The following is a 27,079-nucleotide window of genomic DNA, read 5'->3' on the forward strand; positions in this document are numbered from 1 at the left end:
TCATTTTAGATTTTATATTTAGATCTTTGATCCATTTTGAGTTAGTTTTTGTGCATGGTGTGACGTATGGGCTTGTTTCATTTTTCTGCAGATGGATATCCAGTTATACCACCACCATTTGTTAACGACACTGTCTTTTCCCCATTTAACTGACTTTGGGCATTTGTCTAATATCAGCTGCTCATATGTGGATGGATTTATGTCTGGATTCTCAATTCTGTTCCATTTGTCTATGTATCTGTTGTTGTATCAGTATCAGGCTGTTTTGACTACTGTGGCGGTGTAATAGGTTCTAAAATCAGGTAGAGTGAGGCCCCCTACTTTGTTCTTCTTTTTCAGTTATGCTCTACTTATCGGGGGCCTCTTTCCCTTTCATATGAAATTGTTGATTTGTTTCTCCATCTCATTAAAAAATGTTGGAATTTGGATCGGAATTGCATTGTATCTATAGATGGCTTTTTGTAGAATAGACATTTTTACAACGTTAAGTCTTCCATCCTTGAGCAAGGTATGTTTTTCCACTTCCATAGGTCTCTTTTGGTTTCTTGCAGTAGATTCTTGTAGTTTTCTTTGTATAGGTCTTTTATGTCTCTGGTAAGATTTATATCTAAGTATTTTATCTTCTTGGGGGCTATTGTAATTGGTGCTGATTTGGTGATTTTCTCTTCGACGTTCTTTTTGTTGATGTAGAGGAATCCAACTTATTTTTGTAAGTTTGTCTTGTATCCCGATACTCTCCTGAACTCTTCTATTAGTTTCAGTTGTTTTCTTGAGGATTCTTTAGGAATTTCTGTGTATAAGATCATGTCATCTGCAAATGGAGATACTTTTACTTCTTCTTCACCGATCTCGATGCTCTTTATTTCTTTATCTAGACTAATTGCTCTCGCTAGGACCTCCAGCACAATGTTGAATAAGAGTGGTGACAAAGGGCATCCTTGTCTGGTTCCCGATCTCAAAGGGAAAGCTTTCAGACTCTCTCCATTTAGGCTGATGTTGGCTATTGGCTTTGTATAAATGCCCTTTATTATGCTGAGGAATTTTCCTTCTATTCCTATTTTGCTGAGAGTTTTTATCATGAATGGGTGTTGAACTTTGTCAAATGCTTTTCTGTGTCAATTGATAAGATCATGTGGTTCTTGTCTTTTACTTATATGATGGATTACATTAATTGTTTTTCTACTGTTAAACCATCCCTGCATACCTGCTATGAATCCCACTTGGAATTATTTTTTTGATATGTTGTTGAATTCTATTGGCTAGAATTTTGTTGAGGTTTTTTGCATCTAAGTTCATGAGGGATATAGGTCTGTAATTTTCTTTTTTGGGAGTGTCTTTACCTGGCTTGGGTATCAGGGATATGCTGGCTTCATAGAATAAGTTTGGGAGTGTTCCATCCTTTTCTATGCTCTGAGATACCTGTAGTAGTAGCGGTGTTTACTCTGAAAGTTTGGTAGAACTCTGCAGCGAAGCCGTCCAGGCCAGGGCTTTTTATTGTTCAGAATTTTTTAATTACCTTTTCAATCTCTTCTTTTCTTATGGGTCTATTTAGCTGTTCTACCTCTGTTTGTGTTAGTTTAGGTATGTAATGTGTTTCTAGAAATTCATTTTTTCTAGGTTTTCAAATTTGTTAGAGTGCAGTTTTTTGTAGTAATTTTATATGATTTTTTAAATTTCAGTTTGGTCTGGTTGTAATATCACCCATCTGATTTCTTATTTGGGTTATTTACTTCCTCTCCTGTTTTTCTTTTGTCAGCTTGGCCATTGGTTTATCAATTTTGTTAATTTTTTCAAAAAACCAGCTTTTGGTCTTTTTAACTCTTCGAATTGGTTTTTCTGTTCTCTATTTCATTTAATTCTGTTCTAATTTTTATTATGTGCTGTCTTCTGGTGCCTGAGGGTTCCTTTTGTCGCTCTCTTTCTATTTGTTCAAGTCGTAGGGATAATTCTTTGATTTTGGCCATTTCTTCTCTTTGTATGCTTGCATTTATTGATATAAATTGACCTCTAATCACTGCTTTCGCAGTGTCCCAAAGGTTCGATAGGCAGTGTTTTAAATTCTCATTGGATTGTATGAATTTCTTCATGAAATCCTTGATGTCTTCTATAACCCAGTCTTTTTTGAGCAGAGTCTTGTTCAGTTTCCAAGTGTTTCATTATTATTCCCTGCTTTTTCTTTTATTGATTTCTACCTTTATGGCCTTATGGTCAGAGAAGGTGCTTTGTAATATTTCGATGTTTTGGATTCTCTAAGGCTTGCTTTATGACCTAATACGTGGTCTATCCTAGAGAATGTTCCATGTGCACTAGAAAAGAAAGTATTCTTGACTGCTGTTGGGTAGAGTGTTCTGTATATATCTATGAGGTCAAGTTGTTTGATTGTGGCATTTAGATCTTCCATGTCTCTCTTGATCTTTTTGGATGTTCTGTCCTTCACCAAAAGTGTTGTGTGGATGTCTCCTACTATAATTGTGATGCTGTCTATCTCACTTTTCGGTGCTTTTAGAGTTTGTTTTATGTATCTTGCAGCCCTGTCATTGGGTGCATAAATATTTAATATAGTCATATCCTCCTGGTATTGTCCCTTTAATCACTATATAGTGTCCTTCCTTATCCTTTGTGGTGATTTAACTTTAAAGTCTATTTTGTCAGAAATTAATATTACCACTCCTACTCTTTTTTGATTATTGTTTGCTTGATATATTTTTTCCATCCTTTGAGTTTTAGCTTGTTTGTATCTCTAAGTCTAAGGTGGGTTTCTTGTAGGCAGTATATAGACGGATCGTGTTTTTATACTCCACTCTGCCATTCTCTGTCTCTTTGTTGGTGTATTTAGTCCATTTATATTCAGCATAATTATGGATAGGTATGAGTTTAGTGCTGTCATTTTGATGTCTTTTTTTGTGCTTTGTTGACAGTTTCTTTCTCCCACTTAATATATTGTCTTTTCCTCTTATTCGTTGTTGTTGATATTGTTTCTGCTGAGTTTTTTTTTTTTTTTTTTGATTAGTAGGATTGTCAGTCTCCTTTATGGTTACCTTAATATTTATGCCAATTTTTCTAAGTTTAAAACTAACTTTTATTTCTTTATATCTCCTTGTCTTCCTCTCCATATGAAAGATTTATGACTACATTTCTTAGCCCCTCTTTATTGTTTTCATGTTGTCTTCTTTTCCATAATTGACACCACTGTTTCCCTGTTTTGAGCGTCTTCGTCTCGATTTATTTTTGTGATTTCCCTATCTGGGTTGACATCTGATTGCTCTGCCCAGTGTTCTAGTCTTGGGTTGATATCTGATATTATTGATTTTCTAACCAGAGAGCTCCCATTATTATTTCTTGTAGTTTTGGTTTGGTTTTTACAAATTCCCTAAACTTCTGTTTATCTTGAAATGTCCTAATTTCACCTGCATATTTGAGAGACAGTTTTGCTGGATATAAGATTCTTTGCTGGCAATTTTTTTTTCTTCAGTACTTTTTTTTACTTTATATAAGTCTTCCAATTGCCTTCCTGCCCGCATGGTTTCTTCTGAGTAGTCTGAGTGCATTCTTATTGACTCTCCTTTGTAGGTGACTTTTCGTTTATCCCTAGCTGCTCTTAAAATTCTCTCTTTATGTTTGGTTTTGGCAAGTTTGATTATAATATGTCTTGTTGACTTTCTTTTAAGTTCTACCTTATATGGAGTTTGATGAGCATCCTGGATAGATACCTTCTCATCTTTCACGATATCAGGGAAGTTTTCTGCCAACAAATCTTCAATAATTCTCTCTATATTTTCTGTTATCCCTCCCTGTTCTGGTACTCCAACTACTCTCTTGATAGAGTCCCACGTAATTCTTAGGGTTTCTTCATTTTTTAAAAATTCTTTTATCTGATTTTTCTTCAAATATATTGGTGTCAAGTGCTTTATCTTCAACCTCATCAGTTCTGCCTTCCACTTGCTCAATTCTGCTTCTTTTACTTCCTATTGAGTTGTTTAATTCTGTAATTTTATTGTTAATCTTCTGAATTTCTGATTGCTGTCTCTCCGTGGATTCTTGCAGCTTATGAAATTTTTCATTATGTTCTTGAATAACCTTTTTAATTTCTTCAACTGCTTTATTTGTGTGTTCCTTGGCTTTTTTGTGTATTTTCTGATCTTCCTGATCTCGTTCCTGATGTCTTGAAGAGTTCTGTACATCAATCTTTTGTATTCTGCATCCGGTAATTCCAGGAAAGGACCTGCATCCAATAAGAACCCTTCATTCTTTGTTTGGAGGACCTGTTGAAGCGATCATGGTCAGTTTCTTTATGTGACTTGATGTTGACTGTTTTCTCTGAGCCATCTATAAGTTCTTGTGTTAGTTTATTTTTTGTTTGCTTACTGTATCCCAGCTTCTTGCTTTTTTTTTGTTTTGATATGCCCAAATAGGTTGCTCGAGTGAGCTAGCTTGATTATTTTCACCTTTGAAGCTCTAACATCCTGTCACCAGATGGCTAGAACTGTTATCAGGTATATGAGCCCAGGAGTCCATTCACTTTTCTTGTATGGATTCAGCTCTGGTGTCCAGGTAGTTGGTCATCAAGTGTGTGATACTGGCTGTGTCCTACAGTCTTAGAAGGGTAGGGGTGATTGGTGTAGGTACTGGTATCTGGTTGCAGCAGAAGGTCATGCTCTGAACAAGGCAGGGGGCTGACATCCATCCCCTGTGTGTCTGTGAGGAAAGAGTGTACCTGTTCCCTAGAGTGCACAGGTGGGTGGGTTCTGCAGATGGACCATGTGCACCCAATTATTTTGGTTGTGAGGACTGGGAGCTACCAGTTATCCTTGGATCCCTCTTGCGGGAGGCTGGGTGACTTAAGTGGAGCCACCACTTCTCAGACCCCTGATGTGGGTATGTGAGGACCCTGTTCAATAGGCAAAGCAGTGTCAAACATCTAACACCCGTCTCTCCACTGCACAGCTGGAACAGTTGCAGTCTGCCAACAAGAGCCTAGTCTCTTCAAATAGGACCACACAGATCCATGTGGGGGGGAGGGGGGAAGGTTATTCAAAGTCCGTACACTGTTTATGCCTGGACAGGAGCTGTTTCTGTCCTGATCTCCCCAGGTTAGAGGAGCTGGCAGATTATCTTTTCTCTCAATTGTGAATTTATTCCTTCTCCAAGGCCAGGAGAATGGCTCAGAGCACACAGCAGGACGTATCTCAGGCCCAGGGAAGTCGACAGCCACTGAAGCCAGCTTGGGGGCTAGTGGTGTGGTAAAATATATACAAGTACTTAGCTTTTGCCGAGAGCGCCATTATTCTCTGGTTCTGGAGGTGTGAGTAGGCTGTGTGGCTGGCCGTTTCTCCCTGAGTGAACTGCAGCTGAACACTACCAGCAGCCCACTGCAGCCTGAAGGTTCTCAGCAACTCAGGTCCAGCAACTCCTCTCTGCTTCTGAACCATCTCTCCCTCTCCCTGCTGCTCAGTCCATTTTCTATCTTTGCTTTTGATGTTCAGGGCTCCTTGCTTGTCATAAATATAATCATTTCACTTGTTTTGGGGGGGTCTTTGTTGTAAAAGAGTTCACCAGAAGCATCTGACTACTCTGCCATCTTGGTCCTGCTTCTGAGCCAATCTCTTCTGAGATATAAAAGAGAGAAGTGAGCAGATAGCAAGAAGGACCTTATACCACAAAGAAGCAGTGCTGGGAGCAGAGCATGTCCTTTGGACCTGGGGTTCCTGCGTGGAGAAGCTCTTAGTCTAAGGGAAGATTGATGAGAAGGACTTTCCTCCAGAGCTGACAGAGAAAGCCTTCAACCTGGAGCTAACACCCTGGATTTGAACTTCTAGCCTAGTAGACTGTGAGAAAATAAATTTCTCTTTGTTAAAGCCATCCACTTGAGGTATTTCTGTTATAACAGTACTAAAAAAAAAAAAAAATTTTTATATAGCCTAAGACATTTACCAATTTGGGTGACTCTTAATTGTTTTTATTGCTGTATTGCTCTAGTTAGTAATTCTAGAACAATGTAAGACAGGGTGACCTTGTCTTCTTCCTGTTCTCAGGGGGAATGTTTTCATCCTCTCTCCATTGAGAATAATGTTGGCTATTTGTTTTATATAGATGCCCTTTTTTGTGTTGAGTAATTTCCCTTCTATTCCTATTTTATTGAGGGTTTTTATCAGGAATGGGTGATGGACTTTATCGAATGCCTTTTCTGTGTCGATTGAGATGATCATGTGATTCTTTTGTCTTATGCATGTGGTGGATGACGTTGATTGGTTTTCTAAAGTTGAACCATCCTTGCATAAAAAAAGAGTTTTTTTTTTTTTTTTTTGTCGTGGTGTATTATTTTTTAATATGCTGAAATCTATTGGCTAGAATTTTGTTGAAAATTTTTGCATCTATATTCATGAGAGAAATTTGTCTGTAAATTTATGTTTTTGTGTCATCTTTTCCTGGTTTTGGTATCAGGGTTATTCTGGCTTCATAGAATAAATTAGGAAGTATCCTTTCCTTTTCTGTGTTCTGAAATAGTTTGAGTAGTACTGATGTGAGCTTTTCTCTGAATGTTTGGTAGAATTTTCCAGTGAAGGCATCTGGGTCAGGACTTTTTTTTGTCGAGAATTTTTTTTATTACCTTTTCAATCCCTTCTCTTGTTATAAGTCTGTTCAGATTTTCTACCTCAGTTCGGATAGGTCATGTGTTTCTAGAAAGTTGTCCATTTTCTTTATGTTTTCAAATTTATCAGAGTACAGTTTTGGAGTATTCTGTTATGATTCTTTTTATTTCATTTGGGTCTGTTGTAATGTCCCCCATTTCATTTCTTCTGTCTGTTTGGCCAATGGTTTGTTGGCTGTGTTGATCCTTTCAAAAAATTTTTTTTTGTTTTTATTCTTTTTATTGTTTTCTATTCTCTATTTCATTTATTTCTGCTCTGATCTTTATTATTTCTTTTCTTCTGGTGGCTGTGGCTTCTTTTGCTGTTCTCTTTCTATTTGTTTGAGTTGTAAAGATAATGTTTTGATATTGTCCCTTTCTTCTTTTTTGATATGTGCATCTGTTGCTATAAATTGACCTCTGAGCACTACCTTTACTGTGTCCTGAAGGTTTTAGTATGATGTGTTTTCATTCTCGTTTGATTCTAGGAATTTTTCAATTCTATTTTTTATTTTTTCTATTACCCAGTAGTTTTTAAGCAAGGTGATATTCAGTTTCCATGTATTTGCTATTTTTCCCTTGCTCTTCCTGTTATTAATTTCTACTTTTATGGCATTGTGATCAGAGAAGATGCTTTGTATTATCTCAGTGTTTTGGATTTTGTTGAAGGTTGCTTTGAGGCCTAATATGTGGTCTATTCTGGAGAGTGTTCCATGTACATTAGTATCCCAGACCCAGTGCTGTCGGTATATTAAAAAAAAGGTATTATTTGCTGCTATTGGGTGGGGTGTTCTATATATGCTTATGAGGTTGACTGTGGCCTTTACATCTTCTGTATCTTTGTTGAGTTTCTTTCTAGATGTTCTGTCCTTTACCGAGTGTGGTGTGTTAAAGTCTCCTACTACTATGGTGGAATTGTCTATTTCTCTTTTCAGAGCTGTTAGAGTTCCTTTTGTATAGTTCGGAGCCTTGTCCTTGGGTGCACAGATATTCATTATTGTTATGTCCTAATGATGGATTGTCCCTTTAATTGTTATGTAATGTCCATCTTGTCTTTTATGGTAGATTTTGTTTTAAACTCTATTTTATCTGATACTAGTATTGCCACTTCTGCTCTTTTTTGGTTGTTGTTTGCTTGATACATTTTTTTCCATCCTTTGATTTTTAATATATTTATGACTTTGTAAGGGATGTCTCTTGTAGACAGCATATTCATGTGTCTTGTTTTTTTAATCCATTCTGTCACTTTCTGTCTCTTTATGGGTGCATTTAGGCCATTTACATTCAGTGTGATTATTGATAGGTGTGAGTTTATTGGTGTCATTTTGTAGATTTTGTGTTTATGTTTTTCCTCTTTATTTTGATGAAAGGGTTTATTAATTTTCTTTGTGGTTACCTTGAAATTTACTTCTATCTTCCTAAGTTTAAACAAGTCTTTTATTACCTGATACCACCTTGACTTCCTCTCCATTTGAATGTTCTATACTAACACCATTTTTTTCCTCTTTTATTACTCTGATGTTGCCATTTACGGATTGATGTCTCCAGTGCTGTGTTGTAAATTTTTTAGTTTTGTTTTATCCTTGAGAGTTCATTATCTAGATTGGTATTTGGGTGATGCTGTCCTGTGTCTTAGATTCAGGTTGTTGTCTGATATTGTTTGTTCTTTAACTGAAGGATCCCTTTTAACAATTCTTTTGAATTTGGTTTGGTTTTAATAGTGGTTACATTTTTGAGCTTACACTTCATATAAATGATTTCATCTAATCTCTTTAACTCTAGAGAATTGAGAGCATTTCCCCATTTTTCAGCTGAGGAGACTGAGACTTAAGTAACTTATTTCCCCAAGATCACACACACAGTACCTAGACACAGGGATGAGATTTGAACTGAGATCTGTCTGTTGCCAAAGCCTGGGACCCTAACTAATGCACCTCCATGCCTGGTTGATCCCAACTCCATCCATATTCTTGCCTTTGAAGGATTAAAGATATGCTGTCAGACTTTCCTTAATAACCCCATAAGCACCAATCAATTTTAAATTGTGCCAATAGTCTCCTAGGACATAATTTTATTTCAAGTATAACTATCATTGAGTGTGTGTGTGAGGGGGGAGGTTACTATCTTTTCCAGGAAGGAGTACTTTGTTCTTAGTCCTAACCCCTCCCCCCAATCCCCAGGCTTTAGAGTGCTTCTCAGCTAGAAATTTTAGGCACTTGGGGAGCCAAATCCAAGCCAACCATTTCTAGGGCGATTTTTCTATACAGCCTTTAGTTATAAAGGAATCCAGCTCAGTGAGTGTGGCATGAATCCAAAGGCCCAAATTATTTTTCCTTTTTTGGTTTGGCAGGGAACGCAGGGGTAGTGGGACACAGATCTTGACCTTGACCCCTTCTTCTGGAAGATGATAGGATCCCATTGATATCGTTAGGGCTGGGGAGGACTAGGGCAGAGACAGATATATCTCTGGGAATGGAGGGGGTATTTTGGTGGCCCTGGGGATGTCCTGATGACGTTCCTTTCCCTCTTTCAGGCTTCCAGCCCTGTGTGCACAGAGCTGGAGATGAATGTCATGGACTGGCTGGCGAAAATGCTGGGACTCCCAGAGCACTTCCTGCACCACCACCCCAGCAGCCAGGGAGGTGGCGTTTTGCAGGTGCCTCCATTGGGAAAATTTGACCAGGTCATGACATAGGGTTTAAGTAGCCAAACTCTTCCTTGGGCAAGTCTCCTGTTTGGCATGAAGTTTCCCCATATCACTCACATCTCTACCATCACTGCCACCACCATCGCCATTATCACCACCATCACTACCATGATGGATACCACAGCTACCAACACCACCATCTCCATAGCCACCACCTCTCCCACTTCCACCACTGCTGCCATTATCACCCCGACCTCTGCTGCCTTTATACTACTGCCACCACCACCACGTCTCTTCCTTTCTCTTTTCTTCAAAAAAGAGTAAAAGTGCCAATGCATTATCACATTTCTGGTATTACTTGACTCGGATTTCTTAGTTTGTAATCTGACAACTCCCCTCACCTGTCCCATTTTACATCTCATGGTAAGACAGGAAAAGAAAAGGCAAGTAGAGGACTTTCTTCCCTCCCTTCTAGACTCAGGAGAGCCTCAGCGGTGGGAGACGTTAACAACATAACTCAATTAATCTTATCCTATGACCCAAACTTTTGAATATCTGTTAAACTACGGTTATTCAAAAAAAATTTTTTTCTTTTTTGTCAAGAGTAATGCAGCATAGTGTAGCTCGCTGGGTGCCTTCTGTAGATTGTGCATCTTGCTAGATGCTTTTGTATCTATAAACCCTTGACATTAGTGAGGGCTTGGTTCTGAGACTTTTGTGAACCCCCAAATTCTTGAATTCCACTGTGATGTATAATTTTCCTGGTTTTAGTATCTGTAAAATAGGGACAGTAATAATAATATTTTCCTCCAATAGTGGATGTGAGGATTAAGTGATCTTTTCTATTAAACGAAAACAGCCATGTTTACTGGACCCACTTACTAAGTGACTCACCCTCTCACACCAGCCTTACAACAAGATTAAAATCTGAACCTCATAAAAAACACAAATTATTGCATGTTGTGGACCTTCAGGGTCCAACCCTTGTTTGAATAACCTATACTCCCACCTCAGGAGGCAGTTAAAGGAATACTCTCTAGCTTATGGATGAAAAAGTGTTATCAGCAGAAGCAGTCATAGCCTGAGGTCAGAAGTGCCAACAGCAACAAAACTAGGGCCAAATTCCCAAAAAACTCCATTTTCATGCCTTATAAATTGAGAATTCTTTCTTTTAAATGAGTTTCTCATGGGGAACAATCTTATATCTGTCAGCAATTGGTCATTCTCTTTTTGGTCTCTGTGGCCTTTCTGTTAGAGGTGTTGATATTACATAAAAATTTGCTTTCATTACTTCCCTGGAAAATTAGAGTTGTCCCAGGAATGCATAGAGTATTGTGAATGTGGAATGCAGACTAGATATACCTGTACGGAGTAGGGATAGCCCTTTAGGCATATCTGTGTACTTTTTAGTACGCAGTACACTCACATACCTCTGAAACACCTGGGATACTTTGGTAAAAGAAAACAGAGAGGCTGCCATTGCTGATCCTGCTTCCATTACAGAGCACAGTCAGTGAATCAACCTTGATAGCATTGCTGACTGCAAGGAAAAACAAAATCCTAGACATGAAAATATCTGAGCCTCATGCTGATGACTCCTCCCTGAATGCCCGACTCATTGCCTACACTTCTGACCAGGTGAGTGCCCAACACAGGACAAACCTCAGGTCAGCACTTGACTTCGTGAGCCCCTGGCTCCTGGAGTCTTTGGTCCTTGCGTAGTTTTCTTCTAGACATGATTATGCTGGGGTTCAGGACAGTTTGAGCCTTGAAGTTTGTCTCCAGCAGTTACATAAAAACAACAATAAACCCAGTTGTTGTCAAGTAGATTTCAACGCATGGTGACCCTGTTTTGTCAGAGTAAAACTGCGCCCCATAGGGTTTTCAATGGCTGATTTTTTGGAAGTAGATCACCAAGGCTTTCTTCAAGACACTTCTGGGTGGACTTGAACCTCCAACCTTTCTATTAACGTCTGAGCGTGCTAACAGTTAGCTCCACCCAAAGGCTCCTCCAGTAACTATAGGGGAAGGCAAAGTTCAAACGTTTGTTTTTGGTTCCCTAAGTGCTACGAGTCAGCAGTTTCTGAGTGCTCACCTCAGGACAATTCTTTGTTAATAGGTTTCTATTGTCCTTCTAGGCCCACTCCTCAGTGGAAAAGGCTGGTTTGATTTCTCTTGTGAAGATGAGATTTCTACCTGTGGATGACAACTTCTCCCTCCGAGGTGACACTCTACAGAAAGCCATTGAGGAGGATAAAGATCGGGGCTTGGTGCCTGTCTTCGTAAGTTGAGATATATTCGTAAGCTTAGAGTGATAGAACTTGGAGAAGAGAAAGGAGTTTTGGCAGAATTCAGGTGAGTAACTTGCTGTAAACAAAACCAGGAAAGTCCTCAAATACAATGTTTTAAAATTCCGAGCTTCTATTCATTGGATAACATTGCGAAGAAGGGGAATACCAGAATACTGAATTGTGCTTATGAAAAAAAAAAAAATATGAGGAACCTGTATATAGATCAAAAGGGAGTTGTTCAAACAAAACCAGGCTATGCTGCATGGTTTAAAGTCAGGAAAGATGTGAGTCAGGGTTGTATCCTTTCACCATGCTTATTCAAACTGTATGCTGAGCAAATAATCCGAGAACCTGGACTATATGAAGAAGAATGGGCATCAGGATTGGAGGAAGGCTCATTAACAACCTGCATTATACGGATGACACAAACTTGCTCACTGAAAATGAAGAGGTCTTGAAGCACTTATTGATGAAGATCAAAGACCACAGCCTTCAGTATGGATTACACCTTGATACAAAGAAAACAAAAATTCTCATGACTGGACCAATAAGCAACATTATGATGAATGGAGAAAAGATTGTCAAAGACTTCATTTTACTTGGATCCACAATCAACAACTATGGAAGCAGCAGACAAGAAATCAAGAGACACATTGCATTAGGCGAATCTGCTACAAAAGATCTCTTTAAAGTGTTAAAAAGCAAAGATGTCACCTTGAAGACTAAGGTATACCTGACCCAAGACATGGTATTTTCAATTGCCTCATATACATGTGAAAGCTGGGCAATGAATAAGGAGGACTGAAGAATTGATACCTTTGAATTGTGGTGTTGGTGAAGAATATTGAATATACTATGGACTGCCAAAATAACTAACAAATCTAACTTGGAAGAAGTACAACCACAATGCTTTTTAGAAGAAGGATGATGAGACTATGACCCACATGCTTTGGACATGTTATCAGGAGGGATCAGTCCCTGGAGAAGGACATCATGCTTGGTAGAGTAGAACGTCAGTGAAAAAGAGGAAGATCCTCAATGAAATGGATTGACACAGTGGCTACAACAATGGGCTCAAGCAAAACAACTACTGTAAGAATGGTGCAGGACCAGGCAGTGTTTCATTCTGTTGTACATGAAGTAACAACGAGTTGAAATCGACTCAATAGCACTTAACAGCAACAACATTCACTGGTGTGTTGTGAAATACATTTTGGGTCGTAACCAGCATTAAAAGAGAGAGAGAGAGAGAATATAAAATATCAGAGTGCATTCGTGTAGCCCAGAATATGTATAGTTTCATGAAATTTTTATTACAAATACACAAGTATATTAAAAAATAGTGTGAAATATGCACTGCTGTAGTGGTATGGGTGGAGTAGGTAATATCTGTGGTCAGGTCTTGTTTTCAAGCCACATGTGTAATCTGAGGTGACCTTCCCACGTTAACGTGCTTTTATTTCCCCCAGGTCTGCGCAACTCTAGGGACCACAGGAGTCTGTGCATTTGACTGCCTGTCAGAGTTGGGCCCTATCTGTAAGTATCTGCCCTGTCTGCTGAGGAAGTCAAGTAATGCATTTCCCTAGAGCAAGAACCTGAAGCCAGCTTGGCGCAGTTATTCTGGCTTCTCTTTGATCACTGTGGAGAGCATGGGAAGAGGCACTGAAGATCACGAGGGTCTTCTCCCAGCCAGCCCAAGTTACTGCCTTTCCTGGTGGTCTGACCAAGGGTTAGAACTGCCTTACCTTGTATCCCATCTAGAAGGCAACAGTGGGAGAGGTACTCCTGCCCCCAACGTTCTCACCTTCCCACTTTTATGCCAAAATCCACTTCAAGAAGTTTCTATCCAAAACACAGCATGAATGAGGCCACATGAAATATTTTCTATTCTAGGTTAAGAAAAGAACCCACCCACTGCTGTCACACCAATTCCAATTCATAGCAACCCTTAAGAAACCACAGGGTTTTCAAAGCTGTAAATCCTTATGGAAGCAGTCTGCCATATCTTTCTCCCAAAGAGCGGTTGATGGGTTCGAACGGCCGACCTTTTAGTTAGCAGCTGAGGGATTTAAACAATGTGCCACTTAGGAAAAGGGAAGGGTTGGAGAAATTATGGTGGAGGGGGTGGTGGGGGAGATAAAGGAGGAGAGGAAACCCAAAGGGACTATTTAAAATCCCTTAAGAAGATACCCACTAGCAAGGGAGATGTTCCATTTCTGACTTTGTACTAGATGTACTAACATTGTCCTCTGCCTGGTAAGAGGAAAAAGGCCAGGGAAAGCTTGGTAGGCCATTCGTTCTGAGCACTCATCTTTGCAGTACACTAGCCTTTGCAGAGAAGCCTTTCAGCTGGCTGGTTGCACCCCAAACCCTTCAGCCATGTGACCTTTGTCTCCTCAGGTGCCAGGGAGGGGCTGTGGCTCCACATCGATGCTGCCTATGCGGGCACTGCCTTCCTGTGCCCTGAGTTCCGGGGCTTTCTGAAGGGTATCGAGTATGCCGATTCCTTCACCTTTAATCCTTCCAAGTGGATGATGGTGCACTTTGACTGCACTGGGTTCTGGTGAGCATGCAGCCAAACTCCAAGCATGCAGGAAAGCCTTACTTCCCCTGAAAAGGCTTCAGCCACTAATGCCCCTTTGGAATCCCACAGGGTCAAGGACAAGTACAAGCTGCAGCAGACCTTCAGCGTGAACCCCATCTACCTCAGGCATGCCAACTCAGGTGCGGCCACTGACTTCATGGTGAGTGGCCAGGGAATGGACAGCTGGCAGGCCCCCAGGTCTGAGACTGGCTGCATCTGCCCACCAAGGCTCTCCTGCATGTCAGCTTCCATTGGAACACTGTATGCTATGAGCCCATCCCATAATATTGCTACCATATACCCTTTATTTCAAGTTGTGCCTAAGCATTTAGAATGAAGCCCAGAAAGTTAAAACCTCAGAAAATTAGACCAACATTTGAGTCAGAATGGGTCTGGCACCATTCATGTTTCCTGAATATCTACTGCATTTTTATTTACCGTTGAAATCTCCTTACCCTAGTGAACCAATTTCCTTCTGCCTCCATCTTGGCTAATCTTTTCTGTTTACTGCCCAGAGGCAAGAAGGGGTGGAGAATTTCCTTGGGTTGGTATAGCGGCCCCATGCTTAAATTGCTTTCATTTCTTGCCCTGATATAGGCACACTGGGATGCTTTTTGTCAGGGTGGGGCATGGGTAACATTCCTGAGGTTCTGGGAGCCTCTAACCTTCCCGGCCTTCCCAACTAGCTTCATCTAAACTCACTTGAACCTGTCCACGTTCTCAGTCTGTACTATCACCTAGGGAAACAAGTTCTCCAGATTTACTCAGTTTGAAGATGAGTTCTTCTTTTAATTGTAGAGAAGACAGGAATATAAACAAATATGTCACATAGAACATGGCCAATGGGAGGCAGCAGGGTAGAGTGCAGCAAGCTTGGTTTGGAAGAACCCTGGTGGTGCAGTGGTTAAGTGTTTGGCTGCTAACCAAAAGGTCGGCAGTTTGAATTCTTCAGCAGCTCCTTGCAGACCCTACGGGGCAGTTCTACTCTGTCTTATAGGGTCGCTATGAGTTGCAATCGACTCAATGGCAAAGAGTTTCGTTTGGCTTTTGTGGGCCTTTGGGGAATTTATTGGACCTCTCTGAGCCTTGACCTCCTCATCTGTAAAATGGGCATGGTGGCCCTGATTTGACAAGATATTGTAAGTAGTAAATGGAAACGTACACGTAGATCACTTAGCACAATACTGGGAGCATGGTAAATGCTCAATCAATGGTAGCCCTGATGTTCCTAAAAAGCTCTATTTTTAAGCTGCAGAGATTTGTTACAGCAAAATGGTTAAACATGTAGGTGCTAAAGTCGACTGACTTGGGTTCGAATCCTGGTTCCTCCCTTTACTAATTTGTGTGGCCTTGGGCAAATTACTTACATGCTGTGTCTAGGTTTCCTCATCTGTAAAATGAGGGTAATAATAATAGTGTCAGGTTCTGAGGTTTGTTGAGAGGATTCAATGAATTAATACAGTGAAGCAATGAAAGCAATGCCTGGTACTAGGGGAGTCATTCTTTGTGGAGAGAAGGTTTTGTCTTATCTCCTTGGCCAACTTGTCTTATCTTTCTTGCTTATTTAGTCCTTCAATAATCACGCCATCACTTCTTGATTATATTGGTTATTCTTCCTCAGACCAGTTCAAGTTTCCTTTAGATTTTTGATTGGAATTGCAGATAGTAAATTTGCAATGGTGGGTGAGGACCCTCCATAGGTGGATAAAGATAGAAATACAATTGTTCTCCCATTGCCACTACCCTTACCATGGACTGCCAAAAGAACTAACAAGTCTGTCTTGGAAGAAATATAGCTAGAATGCTCCTTAAAAGCAAGAATGATGAGACTACATCTCATAAACTTTGGACGTGTTATCGGGGGGATCAGTCTCTGGAGAAGTATATTGTCATGGGTTGAATTGTGTCCCCCCAAAATATGTGTATCAGTTTGGCTAGGCCATTATTCCCAGTACTGTGTGATTGTCCACCATTTTGTCATCTGATGTGATTTTCCTATGAGTTGTAAATCCTACCTCTATGATGTTAATGAGGTGGAATAGGTGGCAGCTATGTTAATGAGGCAGGGCTCAATCTATAAGATTGAATTGTGTCTTTAGCCAATATCTTTTGAGATATAAAAGAGAGAAACAAACAGAGATATGGGGGACCACATACTATCAAGAAAGCAGTGCCAGGAGAAGAGTGAGTCCTTTGGACCCAGGGTTCCTGCACAGAGAAGCTCCTCATCCAGGGGAAGACTGATGAGATGGACCTTCCTCCAGAGCCAAGAGAGAGAGAAAGCCTTCTCCTGGAGCTGACACCCTGAATTAGGCTTGTAGCATACTAAAAAAAAAAAAAAAAACTAGACTGTGAGAAAATAAATTTCTCTTTGTTAAAGTCAACCACTTGTGGTATTCCTGTTATAGCAGCACTAGATAATGAAGACAGGGATCATGCTTGGTAAAGTAGAGGGTCATCAAAAAGGAGGAAGACCCTCAATGAGGTGGATTGACACAGTGGCTGCAACAATGGGCTCAAGCATAGTGAAGATTGTGAGGATGGCGTAGGACCAAGCAGTGAGTCATTCTGTTGTACACAGAGTTGCTGTGACTTGGAACCAACTCAACCATACCTAACAACAACAACAACAACCCTTTCTGATGGGTTTTCAGCAATTTTTAATAATAATAATAAAATCTCCACAGCAGCTCAAGAATTAGATATCTTTGAAGACAACCCTATTTTTTTTTCTGAGTGTTAAATGATGCTCACTCTCCTGTAAGTGTATTTGGATCATCATAACTTAAGAGGGTTATCTTCCCCTTACCCATTTTGAATTTCATATTACTCTTTTTGTTCACTCACAGCAGCAAGTATCTCAAGATCCTCTTGTAGTTTGCCCCCGTTAGTTTGGAGATTTTACAGTACTGCCTGTCTTCAAGATGTGTGATAAAAAATTAAATTCAACTCATTTTTGGTGTGTCTACTCCTTCCAGTGTCCATCTGACGAGAGGTAGAGTTGACATTTCTCCCAATGATGGGGATTTTGTTCCGTTTCCAGGTTTTGGTGCCCTCTGCGGGCAAACCAAAGTCCTCAAGCTGGGCCTCAAAGGCTTGGTATTTTTATGAGGGAGAAACGTTATCAATCAACAAAGGGGCAATGTCCTAACTGTGCCTAGGTCAGGGAAACTAGAGGTGAAGGATGAAGGTGAGGAACCTGTGAGGATTTGGCAATTCTGTGGACAGACAGAAAAATATTCAATGGGGCAAATATTTATTTGCAGTCAGCAGAAACTAGTAGAACCTTTCTTACATTCAAGAGTGAGGTCTTTGGAAACCACATTACACAACAGAATAACCGTAAATATTTTCCAAGCCCTTTGCTTTATTTTCAGATCTGAGAAATCGATTTGAAATCTTTCAGGTCTATGGTGACTGCAGCCTTGAACTTTAAGCTGTGTTGCATTTGGTCACTTGAACAAAGGGTCAATGTTAGTGTCACAGTGCCTAGGTCAGAAGCAGAGATTCAGATGCTCATTTGAAATCTGAAAGCTAGAGTGACACCTCCTAAGGGCACACGGATGTCACAGACAAACAAAAGTCAGGACAAGGCAGTGGGATTAAATAATGACCACCTTGGCTCTAGACAGAAATTATTGTTAGTTGCCATTGAGTTGGCTCCAAGTCATGGCAACCTTATGTGCAACAGAGCAAAACACTGCCTAGTTCTGTGCCATCTTCATGATTGTTGGCACGTTTGAGTCCTTTATCGTGGCTATCGTGTAGTGCCTTTCAGCCTACGTGACTCATCTGCCAGCATTATATTGGACAATATTCTTTTGTATTCCACAGGGTTTTCATTGGCTGATTTTTTTGAAGTGGATTATCAGGACTTTTTCCTAGCCTGTCTTAGTCTATAAGCTCCACTGAAACCTGTCTACCGTGGGTGACCCAGCTGGTATGTGAAACAATGGTGGCATTGCTTCCAGCATTATAGCAACATACAAACCACCATAGTATGACAAACTGACAAGTGGGTGGTACAGACAGAAATACTACTGTGATTTACAGCTCACATTTTTATCATCTGAGTAGCCGAAAATTACTGACACCTCACTCATAAGCTCTTTACATCTGTTACCCTCGCACCACTTCCCTGGGGAATACTGTTTGCTCTCCTGGCTCACAGAAGCGCCACTGAAGCTCCACTGCCCAGGGTCACAGAGCTAGTAAGTGGTAGAGCTGGAGGAGAATCCCAAGTCTGAAGGGTCCTGCATCTGAGCTCTTAACCACTTTACATTTTGAGGGGGTATAAAAATAGAACTTTATTTTCTGCTATTCAAGGAACGTAGGTTCTTCTAAAGTGAAAATTACAGGCCTACCTTGAATTTCAAGGCTGGGAAAAATGTTTAAAGCAACATTTAAAGTGAAGTGTTCTTCCCTTGCTGCAGGGCTATAGACTGTTCCCCACTTGTCCTGTTCTTTGACAAGGCTGTGTTGGCCACCCGCTTCAGTGATTTGGTCATACAATGGGTAGCCTTTGGGTAACTTGCCTTGGGTTCCTCCTTAGCAACAGCTTCAAGAATCATGGTGTGACACCATCCATCCCTGGAGGATTGGACAAGCAACTGATCATATCCAGGAGCACATGAAGGATCAGGGCACCTTGTCTGTAACTGTATGCATTGTGTTCCTTTGTTACCAGCACTGGCAGATCCCTCTGAGCCGGCGGTTTCGCTCTATTAAACTCTGGTTCGTGATTCGCTCCTTCGGTGTGAAGAGCCTTCAGGCACACGTCAGACACGTATGTAACGTGCAGACCATGGGGCTGAGTCTGCATGTTGCTCTGTTTTCTAATGGGGTGGAAGTCTGGTCTCTGCTTCACAGACCTGCCCAAGGGAGCATATGGCTCAGGTGTCTGGGCCTGTTCTTGGGCTCCTGGGGCTTGATTATTCAAGTGGCCTTCTCTTTGTTAGATAGAGGAACGTGACACCAAGGGCTGTCTGGTGTCTGTCCTCCCTGAGTGCCTCATCATTTCTTCTGTTGCCATTGAGCACTGGGGACTGATGGCCTGAGAGCCTGATTTACAGAGAGAGAGAAAGTAGTCAAAGGGTAGCGTATGTGGCCAGGCTAGAATCACATGTTTTTAAGAATTATCCCAATTTTCATGGCTGTCTGAAAAGTTTAGTCACTATTACAGCCATCGGAATCCCTGGGTAGTGCAAATGGTTAATGTGCTCAGCTTCTAGCTCAGAGGTTGGAGGTTCGGGTCCACCCACCAGTGCCTCAGAAGAAATGCTTGGTGAGGTACTTCTGAAAGTCATTAACTGAAAATCCTATTAAGCACAGTTCTACTCTGGGTCTGGCGTCAACGTAAGCTGGAATAGACTTGACTGCAACTTTTTTTTTTAATTATAGCCATGCCTGAAACATGGGTCTATCCTGTCTCTAGACCTGCCAAGTCTGGAACAAGCATCCCTGCATTTTGTTAAGAAGTATTTATTGAAGGCCTATTTATTTGGTACAATTTATTTTAATTCAATTCAACAAAAAACAACATAATGTTACATCAGCCTGAGACCAGAAGAACTAGATGGTGCCCAGTTACAACTGATGACTGCCCTGACAGGGAACACAACAGAGAACCCCTGAGGGAGCAGGAGAGCAGTGGGATGCAGACCCCAAATTCTCATAAAAAGACCAGACTTAATGGTCTGACTGAGACAAGAAGGGCCTTGGTGGTCATGGCCCCCAGACCTTCTGTTGTCCCAGGACAGGAACCATTCCCAAAGCCAACTCTTCAGACAGGGATTGGACTAGACAATGGGTTGGAGAGGGTTGCTGGTGAGGAGGGAGCTTCTCGAATCAGGTGGGCATTTGAGACTATGTTGGCATCTCCTGCCTGGAGGGAAGATGAGAAGGTAGAGGGGGTTAGAAGCTGGCAAAATGGACATGAAAAGAGAGAGTGGAGGGAGGCAGCGGACTGTCTCATTAGGGGGAGAGCAATTGGGAGTATGTAGCAAGGTGTACATAAGTTTTTGTGTGAGAGACTGACTTGAATTGTAAACTTTCACTTAAAGCACAATACAAATTATTAAAAAAAAATGATTGTGCTAGGAATGGGACACAGAGGTAAAGGAGGCAAGCACAGTCCTGGCTCTGCACTCTTCCTGGGAGAGGTGGGACTTAATACAAGAACTTCAGCCAGCAGTATTCTTCTTCCACTTTTACACGAGCCTATGTGGAAGACCAGGCCACTGATAGAAGCAGCAGTTAACAACCTGGTCAGGGTCAGCCCAAAGGCACTCTCCTTTATGACTACGCCTGTCTTTCCCCTCCTACCTTTCCTTGAAGGAATTCTTGCTTCATTAAACAAGCACACAACAAAATGAAATGTTTGAAGCAGTAACCACGGCCAGCTTTACTGTTGGTTGGTAATTTCACATTTATAACCAACATCAAGGTGTTCACTGAGTTTTTACCCATGCGTGGGCTGTCACCCAGCAAACTGATGGACTTGAGTCAATTTGTGCTCTCTCTATATCCTCAGATGTGGGAGCCATAAGTTCAGTTCAAGACTTTAGGGTAGTGGGAGGCAAATGAGGTGGTAGAGGTTACAAGTAATAAGGAACATTCTTTTGCTTACAACGCAGGACTGGATCTTCAGTGTGCAGGTCCTTGTCCTTGCTAATCTTCCCAAACATTGCCTCTTGCTAGCCACAGCATGAATTCCCATCAGCTTCCCATTACCCACCTCATTAGGCCCACACTCCTGGGCCTGGCTTTCACTGGCCTGATTATCAGCCTCTACTTTAACTTCAAGGAGCCATGATGGCTCAACGGTTAAGCACTCAGCTGCTAACTGAAAGGCTGGCTGTTCAAATCCACTCAGTGGCTCTGTGGGAGAAAGACCCATCTCTTCCTGTAAAGATCATAGCCTAGAAAGCCTTGTGGGGCAGTTCTACTCTGTCACATAGGATCTCTATGAGTTTAAAATCAACTCAATAGCACCTAAAATATCATCACCACCTGAGCTTCAGTAGGGTCCAGTTAGCTTGGGCTTCTTGATGACCTGTTCAAACCCCATACTTCACCTGCCTCTGCACAAGACCTGTGTGGTTCCCTTCCTAAAATTCTCCCTCTGCCTCTCCAAATGTTCATGGAGTAAGCTCCACTTCTTCGAGAAACTTTCCTGACTATTCTATCTGTCCTGGCCTCTGCTTCCTTGGCATTCATAGGGTCATCTACTCAAACACGCTTACAAAACAGTTCGGGAGGCTAATGTATCCACGGTCCCACCATAGTAAGGAGTGGAATTAAAACTAAGTTATTTCATGGGAGTTATTTTTTTTTTCCTTTAAACGCAACGGTAATCATCATTATTCTTAATTGCATAGTGCTTTAAATTGATACTTACAATCATGGTTGGGGTGGTCATTATGATCAGCCCCATTTTACAGGCAAGGTTCAGAGATAGCGATTGCCCTGCTCAAGAGTGAAAGGCCTGAGACTTTGCCCCTAGCTTCCCAATTCTAAATTCTTTTCCCACAATCCTGAGCTACCTTCTATTATACTGAGCTCTTGAAGTTTATGTAAGACTGAGTTTTATATTTCTCTGTTATAGAGTTGTGCTTTAGAGAACAGACTCTGGGTTGGATTTTTAGTTCTCCCCCCATACTATCTGGTGACCTTGAACAAATTACTTAACATTTATGTGTTTGGTTTCCTAATCTGTAAAATAGAAACATGATAGTACTGTTCTCAAAAGTTGAAGGGGAGGATTCAATGAGGTAATGCATATAAAGCCCTTAGCATAAGGTCTACTTCTTAGTTAAGCACTCAATGAGTGCTTCTTCTTCTTTGCCTTCACCTCCTCTGCTATCATAACCGTCTTCAGGTGTTATCATAACCATTTTCACTTGTTATCATAACCATCATCACTGTCAGAGTTGCCATTGTCACCATTATCTCCTATCATCCACAGTAAGGACTGGCAAACTTATTCTGTAAAAGGCCAGAGAGTAACTATTTTTGGCTTTGTGGGGCATATAGTCTCTGCTGTAACTACTCAGCTTTGCTGTTGTAGCACAATAGTGGCCATAGATGATTTGTAAACAAATCGGCATGACTGTGTTCCAATAAAACTTTATTTACAAAAGCGGATGGCAGGTCAGATTTGGCCTGTGGGCTGTAGTTTGTTGACCTTTGACCTAGAATGATGCAGGGCACTGGCAGTAGCACTCCCTTCATCACCCATGCAGCCATGTTTTTTTAGTGGTAGAGGTCCTGTCTGAATTCCGTTTCCCTTCTACCCGGCCTCTGCTTCTATGTTATTGCAAATAGCATGTGTTGTGGGACGCAGCAGAGCATGGTGGGAGGAGAATCTGCTTGGCAACCAGGCGACCTGCATTCTGCCACTTGTGTCTTGGACAAATCACTTTCCCTTGGCCCCTCTGAGAAAAAGGAAAGGATGAACAAAGATGATTTCTGAATCGCTTTCGTTGCTCAAAAGAGTCAGTTTTATTGCCCTTAGCTAGACTGGTTCTAGGCCTGTACCTAAGATGTCTTCTTAATGAGTCTCATGCATATTTAAGAAAATACGCTCAGAAAAACATCAAAGTTGACAGGGCAGGTGGGTGGAAATGGGCCTGGAGGGATGGAGATAAAGAGGGGAATCATGATAGAATTAGAAAATGAATTGAAAAAGTATAAAACAGCCAGAAAACATTAAGAAAATTACTTTCTCAGAGAGAGTCTTAGGACTTAAAAATGAAAATTTCTTGGGGCAGTGATTAGAGACGTTTAAACAGACCATGTAGCGGAGAAAGAAGGGGGTTCTGAATGAAGTTTGTAGCATCTTATTTCATCATCCTCAGACGTCGTTAGCTAAATCCCTTGCCTTTTCTTGAAATATAGCAAAAAACACAAAACAAACAGAAAACAGTTGCTGTGAGTTGACTCTGCTGCCGAGTAGAACTGTGCCCTGTAGAGCTGATGGCTGATTTTTCAGAAGTAGCTCTCCAGGCTTTTCTTTTGAGGCGTCTCTGGGTGGACTTGAACCTCTAACCTTTCAGTTAACAGCCAAGTGCGTTAGCCGTTTGCACCACCCAGGGACCCCTAGAAATATAGTAATAGGTATGAAAAACAGTTGAGAGCAATTATTCTATTTTATTGAGATCCTTCTGGGTGCTCAGGGAAATTTTTTAAAAAGGAAGAAAAGGTAATTCTTATCCTTGTTTAGATAATAATCTTAGATTAAAAAAAGACATGGGAAACTTTAAAAGATGGCATAAACTTTAATGAAAAATTAATATGGAGCAAAGCCTTTTCCGTAGTATATGTGGGGTGATATGTAAAAAACATGGTTTTTGTGGAATGTCAGGAAAAAGGAGATGGGAAGGCATTGGAGCCACAAGATGTGGAAAGGTTTGAGAGACAAGGGAAACATGAAGACATGGAATGGGGACAGGGCTGTCAGTAGCCCATATGGCACCTTTGTGTACCTTAGAAACAGATGTCTCTTCCTCTGGGCAGGCACAGCCCACTTGGAGCACCTGGCTGAGAACACAGAGCACAGGGTGGGTTTTGGCCCTTGCTTGCCCCTGTGTCCAGTCAAGGAGCTTTGAAGCTGGGATTTGAGGTCAGATTGCCCGGATTACAAAATGCATGCCTTCTGGTTTTGGGGTGAGCCAAAAGAAGGCCCTGAGACACAACTTCATGAGGTGGATCTGATGCGACAAGAAATCGTGAGCCATTGGAGGTTTTCCATCTTGGTATTCCAAGACGGCCAAATCAAATGGAGAAGATGGACAGGAAGAGCTCACTCAGATCCCTATGGTTCAATGAAGCCACTGGTTTAAACCCATTGAGTAGTGTGAACACTGATGCTCAGTTTGCCCCTTGTCTGATTACTAATCTCAGTTCTCTCTATACTTACAATTCCAGGGTACTGAAATGGCTAAATATTTTGAATCTTTGGTCAGAAATGACCCTTTCTTTGAAATTCCTGCCAAGAGGCACCTTGGCCTGGTGGTTTTTCGTCTGAAGGTAATTACATCTTCCATGGCCTCCTATGAATGATGTTATTCAGTGTCACAGAGTTGGTGGTTGTTGGGCTTCTTGAAAATATAAATCCTGGGCTCCTGGAGATGCTTACAGGAGATGTGACACAGACTTCACTTCTCTTTGTCCTTCAAACAGGGTCCTAATTGTCTCACAGAAAGTGTGTTAAAGGAAATTGCTAGATCTGGCCGTCTCTTCCTCATCCCAGCCACCATCCAGGACAAGCTGATCATCCGTTTCACTGTGACATCCCAGTTTACCACCAGGGATGACATACTGAGAGACTGGAACATCATTCGAGATGCTGCTACCCTCATCCTCAGTCAGCACTGTACTTCTCAACCTAGCCCTCGTGTTAGGAACCTCATCCCACAAACTGGAGCCATGGTGAGTGGGATGCCCCTTCATTCTGTCGGTGGGACAGGAGATGACCCAGCCCAGGCTGGGAAGATCATCACGCAGCCTCAACATGGGAAAGCCAGTCCTATGAGAAGGGAAGACAGCCGCTATCTTGAAACTCTGCTGGACCCACTTGATGACTGCTTTTCAGCAGAAGCCCCCGAAGTCACCAAGCACAAGCTATCCTCTTTCCTGTTCAGTTACTTGTCTGTGCAGAACAAGAAGAAGACGGTGCGTTCCCTCAGTTGCAACAGTGTGCCCGTGAGTGCTCAGAAGCCCCTGCCCTCAGATGGCTCCATGAAGAATGGAGGCTCCTCCCGGGTTAGAATTTTCTCCAGGTTTCCAGAAGAGATGATGATGCTGAAGAAAAGTGCCTTCAAAAAATTAATTAAGTTCTACAGTGTCCCCAGCTTCCCTGAATGCAGCTCTCAGTGTGGGTTCCAGCTGCCCTGCTGCCCTCTGCAGGCCATGGTTTGAGCCAGGGAGGCTGTGAACCCCTCAAAATTGTGTGCCAAATTTATGTGCTATGTGTGTGTGCATTTTTCTTGGAAGAGATTTCATAATTTTTATCAGATTTTCCGGGGGATTCATAGCCCACTATAGGCTACAAATGAAGGGTTTAACCTAGCATGTCCAGAAGGTTCCAGAAGGCTGGTCAGAAAAAGAGCTGAAGGTAGTGAGTGTACTGACAGGAAGCTTCTGTGGTTCAGCTTGTGACATTAAATACAATGTACAAATAAATTGTGCTTGTCTCTGAAAAAGAGCATATCCTTGTGTGACTTAATTAACCCCTGAAGCATTAATTAACCTAAATGGAGGGTATAGAGTTTCTTAGGGCTGTATCAAAGGACCACAAATCCAGTGGCTTATAAGAACAGAAATTTATTGTCTCATAGTTCTGGAGGTGGGGAGTCTGAATTCAGAGGGTCAGCAGGGCCATGATCTAGGGGAGGAGCCTCGCCTATTTTCTCTGCCTTCTGGTATCCCCAGGAATTCGTCTCGCAGTGACCGTAAAACTCCATCATCACATGGCTGTCTTCCCTCTGTCTCTCCACATCTCTTTTATAAAGATACCACTCCAATTGAATTAGGCCCACCCTACTCCAGGATGACCTCATGTTAAATAATAACATCTTCAAAGACCCTATGTCCAAACAAGGTCACTTTCACAGGTACCAAGGATTAGGACTTCAGCATACCTTTTTGGGGACATGATTCAATCTGTGACACAGGGCATGTCCTGGAACCTAACTGCATAGACCTTCTGGATTCTGCTTTCCAGAATTCTGAGTGTTTGGATTAACTGTGATAAAATGAGTTTGGGTATCTGTATGAAGAAGGCAGGGAGCTTATATTCATAAGCATCTATTATGAGTCAGTGACTGTGGCTTACAGTTTATAAATAAGGAAACTGAGGCTCCCGGTCACACAGCTGGTAAGTGGGCCAACCCAGGTCTCCTTATCTTCAGAGCCCATGCTGCCGTCACCACACCACACAGCGCAGCAGGCCCCTCTCGAGTTCTCTAGTACATTTATATTTCCCCTCTGGTTTAGGAGCTTGTGCATTTTCCCTTTTCTTCCGGACCCTGTAGTCGAACAATAGCTGTGCTCACAGGCAGCTTGACCTTGGTTAGTTCATAGGCTATAAAATAACTTTCTTTCCATTCAGGTGGCACTTTTACAGAGAGTGGCTCTGAAACTGATTTTATGAAGAGGTTGAAGCTTCATGTTGCCCCTTGTTCTCTGCCAGTGGTTCCCAAACTTTGCTGCACACTAGAATTACCTGGGGGTCTTTAAAAAAAGATACCAATGCTTGTCTAGCAGCCCCAGAAATTCTGACTTAATTGGCATAGGAAATGGCCAGGACTTTTAAAAGCTCCCCAAGTGATTCTAAGTTGCAGCAACATTTGGGACTACTGGTCTAGAGTCCCTTGCTACTCAGAATGGGTGGTGGTGGTAGTTGTTATTTGCTGGAGTTGATTCTGACTCATGGAGGCCCCTCGTGTGCAGAGTAAACTGCTCCATAGGGTTTTCAAGCCTGTGACCTTTCAGAAGCAGACCACCAGGCCTGTCTTCTGAGGTGCCTCTGGGTGGGTTCGAACTGCCAACTTTTATGACTAGTAGTCAGGTGCTTAATTAGCTTTGTGACTTTACACAAGTCATTCAATCCTCCCCCCCCCAAACTGGGCCTCAGTTTTTTCTTCTATCAGATAAAGAGGTTTGTCTAGATACCTCTAGGATTGCTCTTGGTTTTGCCACAGTAAATTGAAACAGGGACTCCATTTGGTAAATAAGTATAAGTGGCTAATTAACATGAATTTCTAAGAACAACTGCAGATTAAAGATGACCAAGTAAGGGAAGCTGCCTTTCTGCTTCCTGCCAGGCCTTTCTTGAGCCTGGGCTCTGAGCCACTATAGATCTGAGATCCGAAGGGCAGTTAGGAGGTGATCTGGCTCCGAGGAACCACGCTGCACTAGTAAGGCAC

At 41.7% G+C, this 27,079-nt stretch overlaps 1 protein-coding gene across 1 annotated transcript in view; it reads left to right on the plus strand.

Moving 5' to 3' along the window:
• Window positions 1-25,303, plus strand: part of HDC (histidine decarboxylase) — a 40,305-nt gene extending 15,002 nt beyond the window's left edge. The window contains exons 4-12 of the mRNA XM_049898041.1: window positions 9,162-9,284; window positions 10,779-10,913; window positions 11,414-11,557; window positions 13,036-13,102; window positions 13,967-14,129; window positions 14,220-14,310; window positions 18,838-18,936; window positions 24,078-24,179; window positions 24,333-25,303. Of these exons, the coding sequence (XP_049753998.1) occupies window positions 9,162-9,284; window positions 10,779-10,913; window positions 11,414-11,557; window positions 13,036-13,102; window positions 13,967-14,129; window positions 14,220-14,310; window positions 18,838-18,936; window positions 24,078-24,179; window positions 24,333-25,070 (1,662 nt within the window). The 3' untranslated portion in view covers window positions 25,071-25,303. The remainder of the gene's footprint in view (window positions 1-9,161; window positions 9,285-10,778; window positions 10,914-11,413; window positions 11,558-13,035; window positions 13,103-13,966; window positions 14,130-14,219; window positions 14,311-18,837; window positions 18,937-24,077; window positions 24,180-24,332) is intronic.
• Window positions 25,304-27,079: the final 1,776 nt, after the last annotated feature.

Source organism: Elephas maximus, chromosome 10 (genome assembly GCF_024166365.1).
Source record: "Elephas maximus indicus isolate mEleMax1 chromosome 10, mEleMax1 primary haplotype, whole genome shotgun sequence".
Lineage (NCBI taxonomy): Eukaryota > Metazoa > Chordata > Mammalia > Proboscidea > Elephantidae > Elephas > Elephas maximus.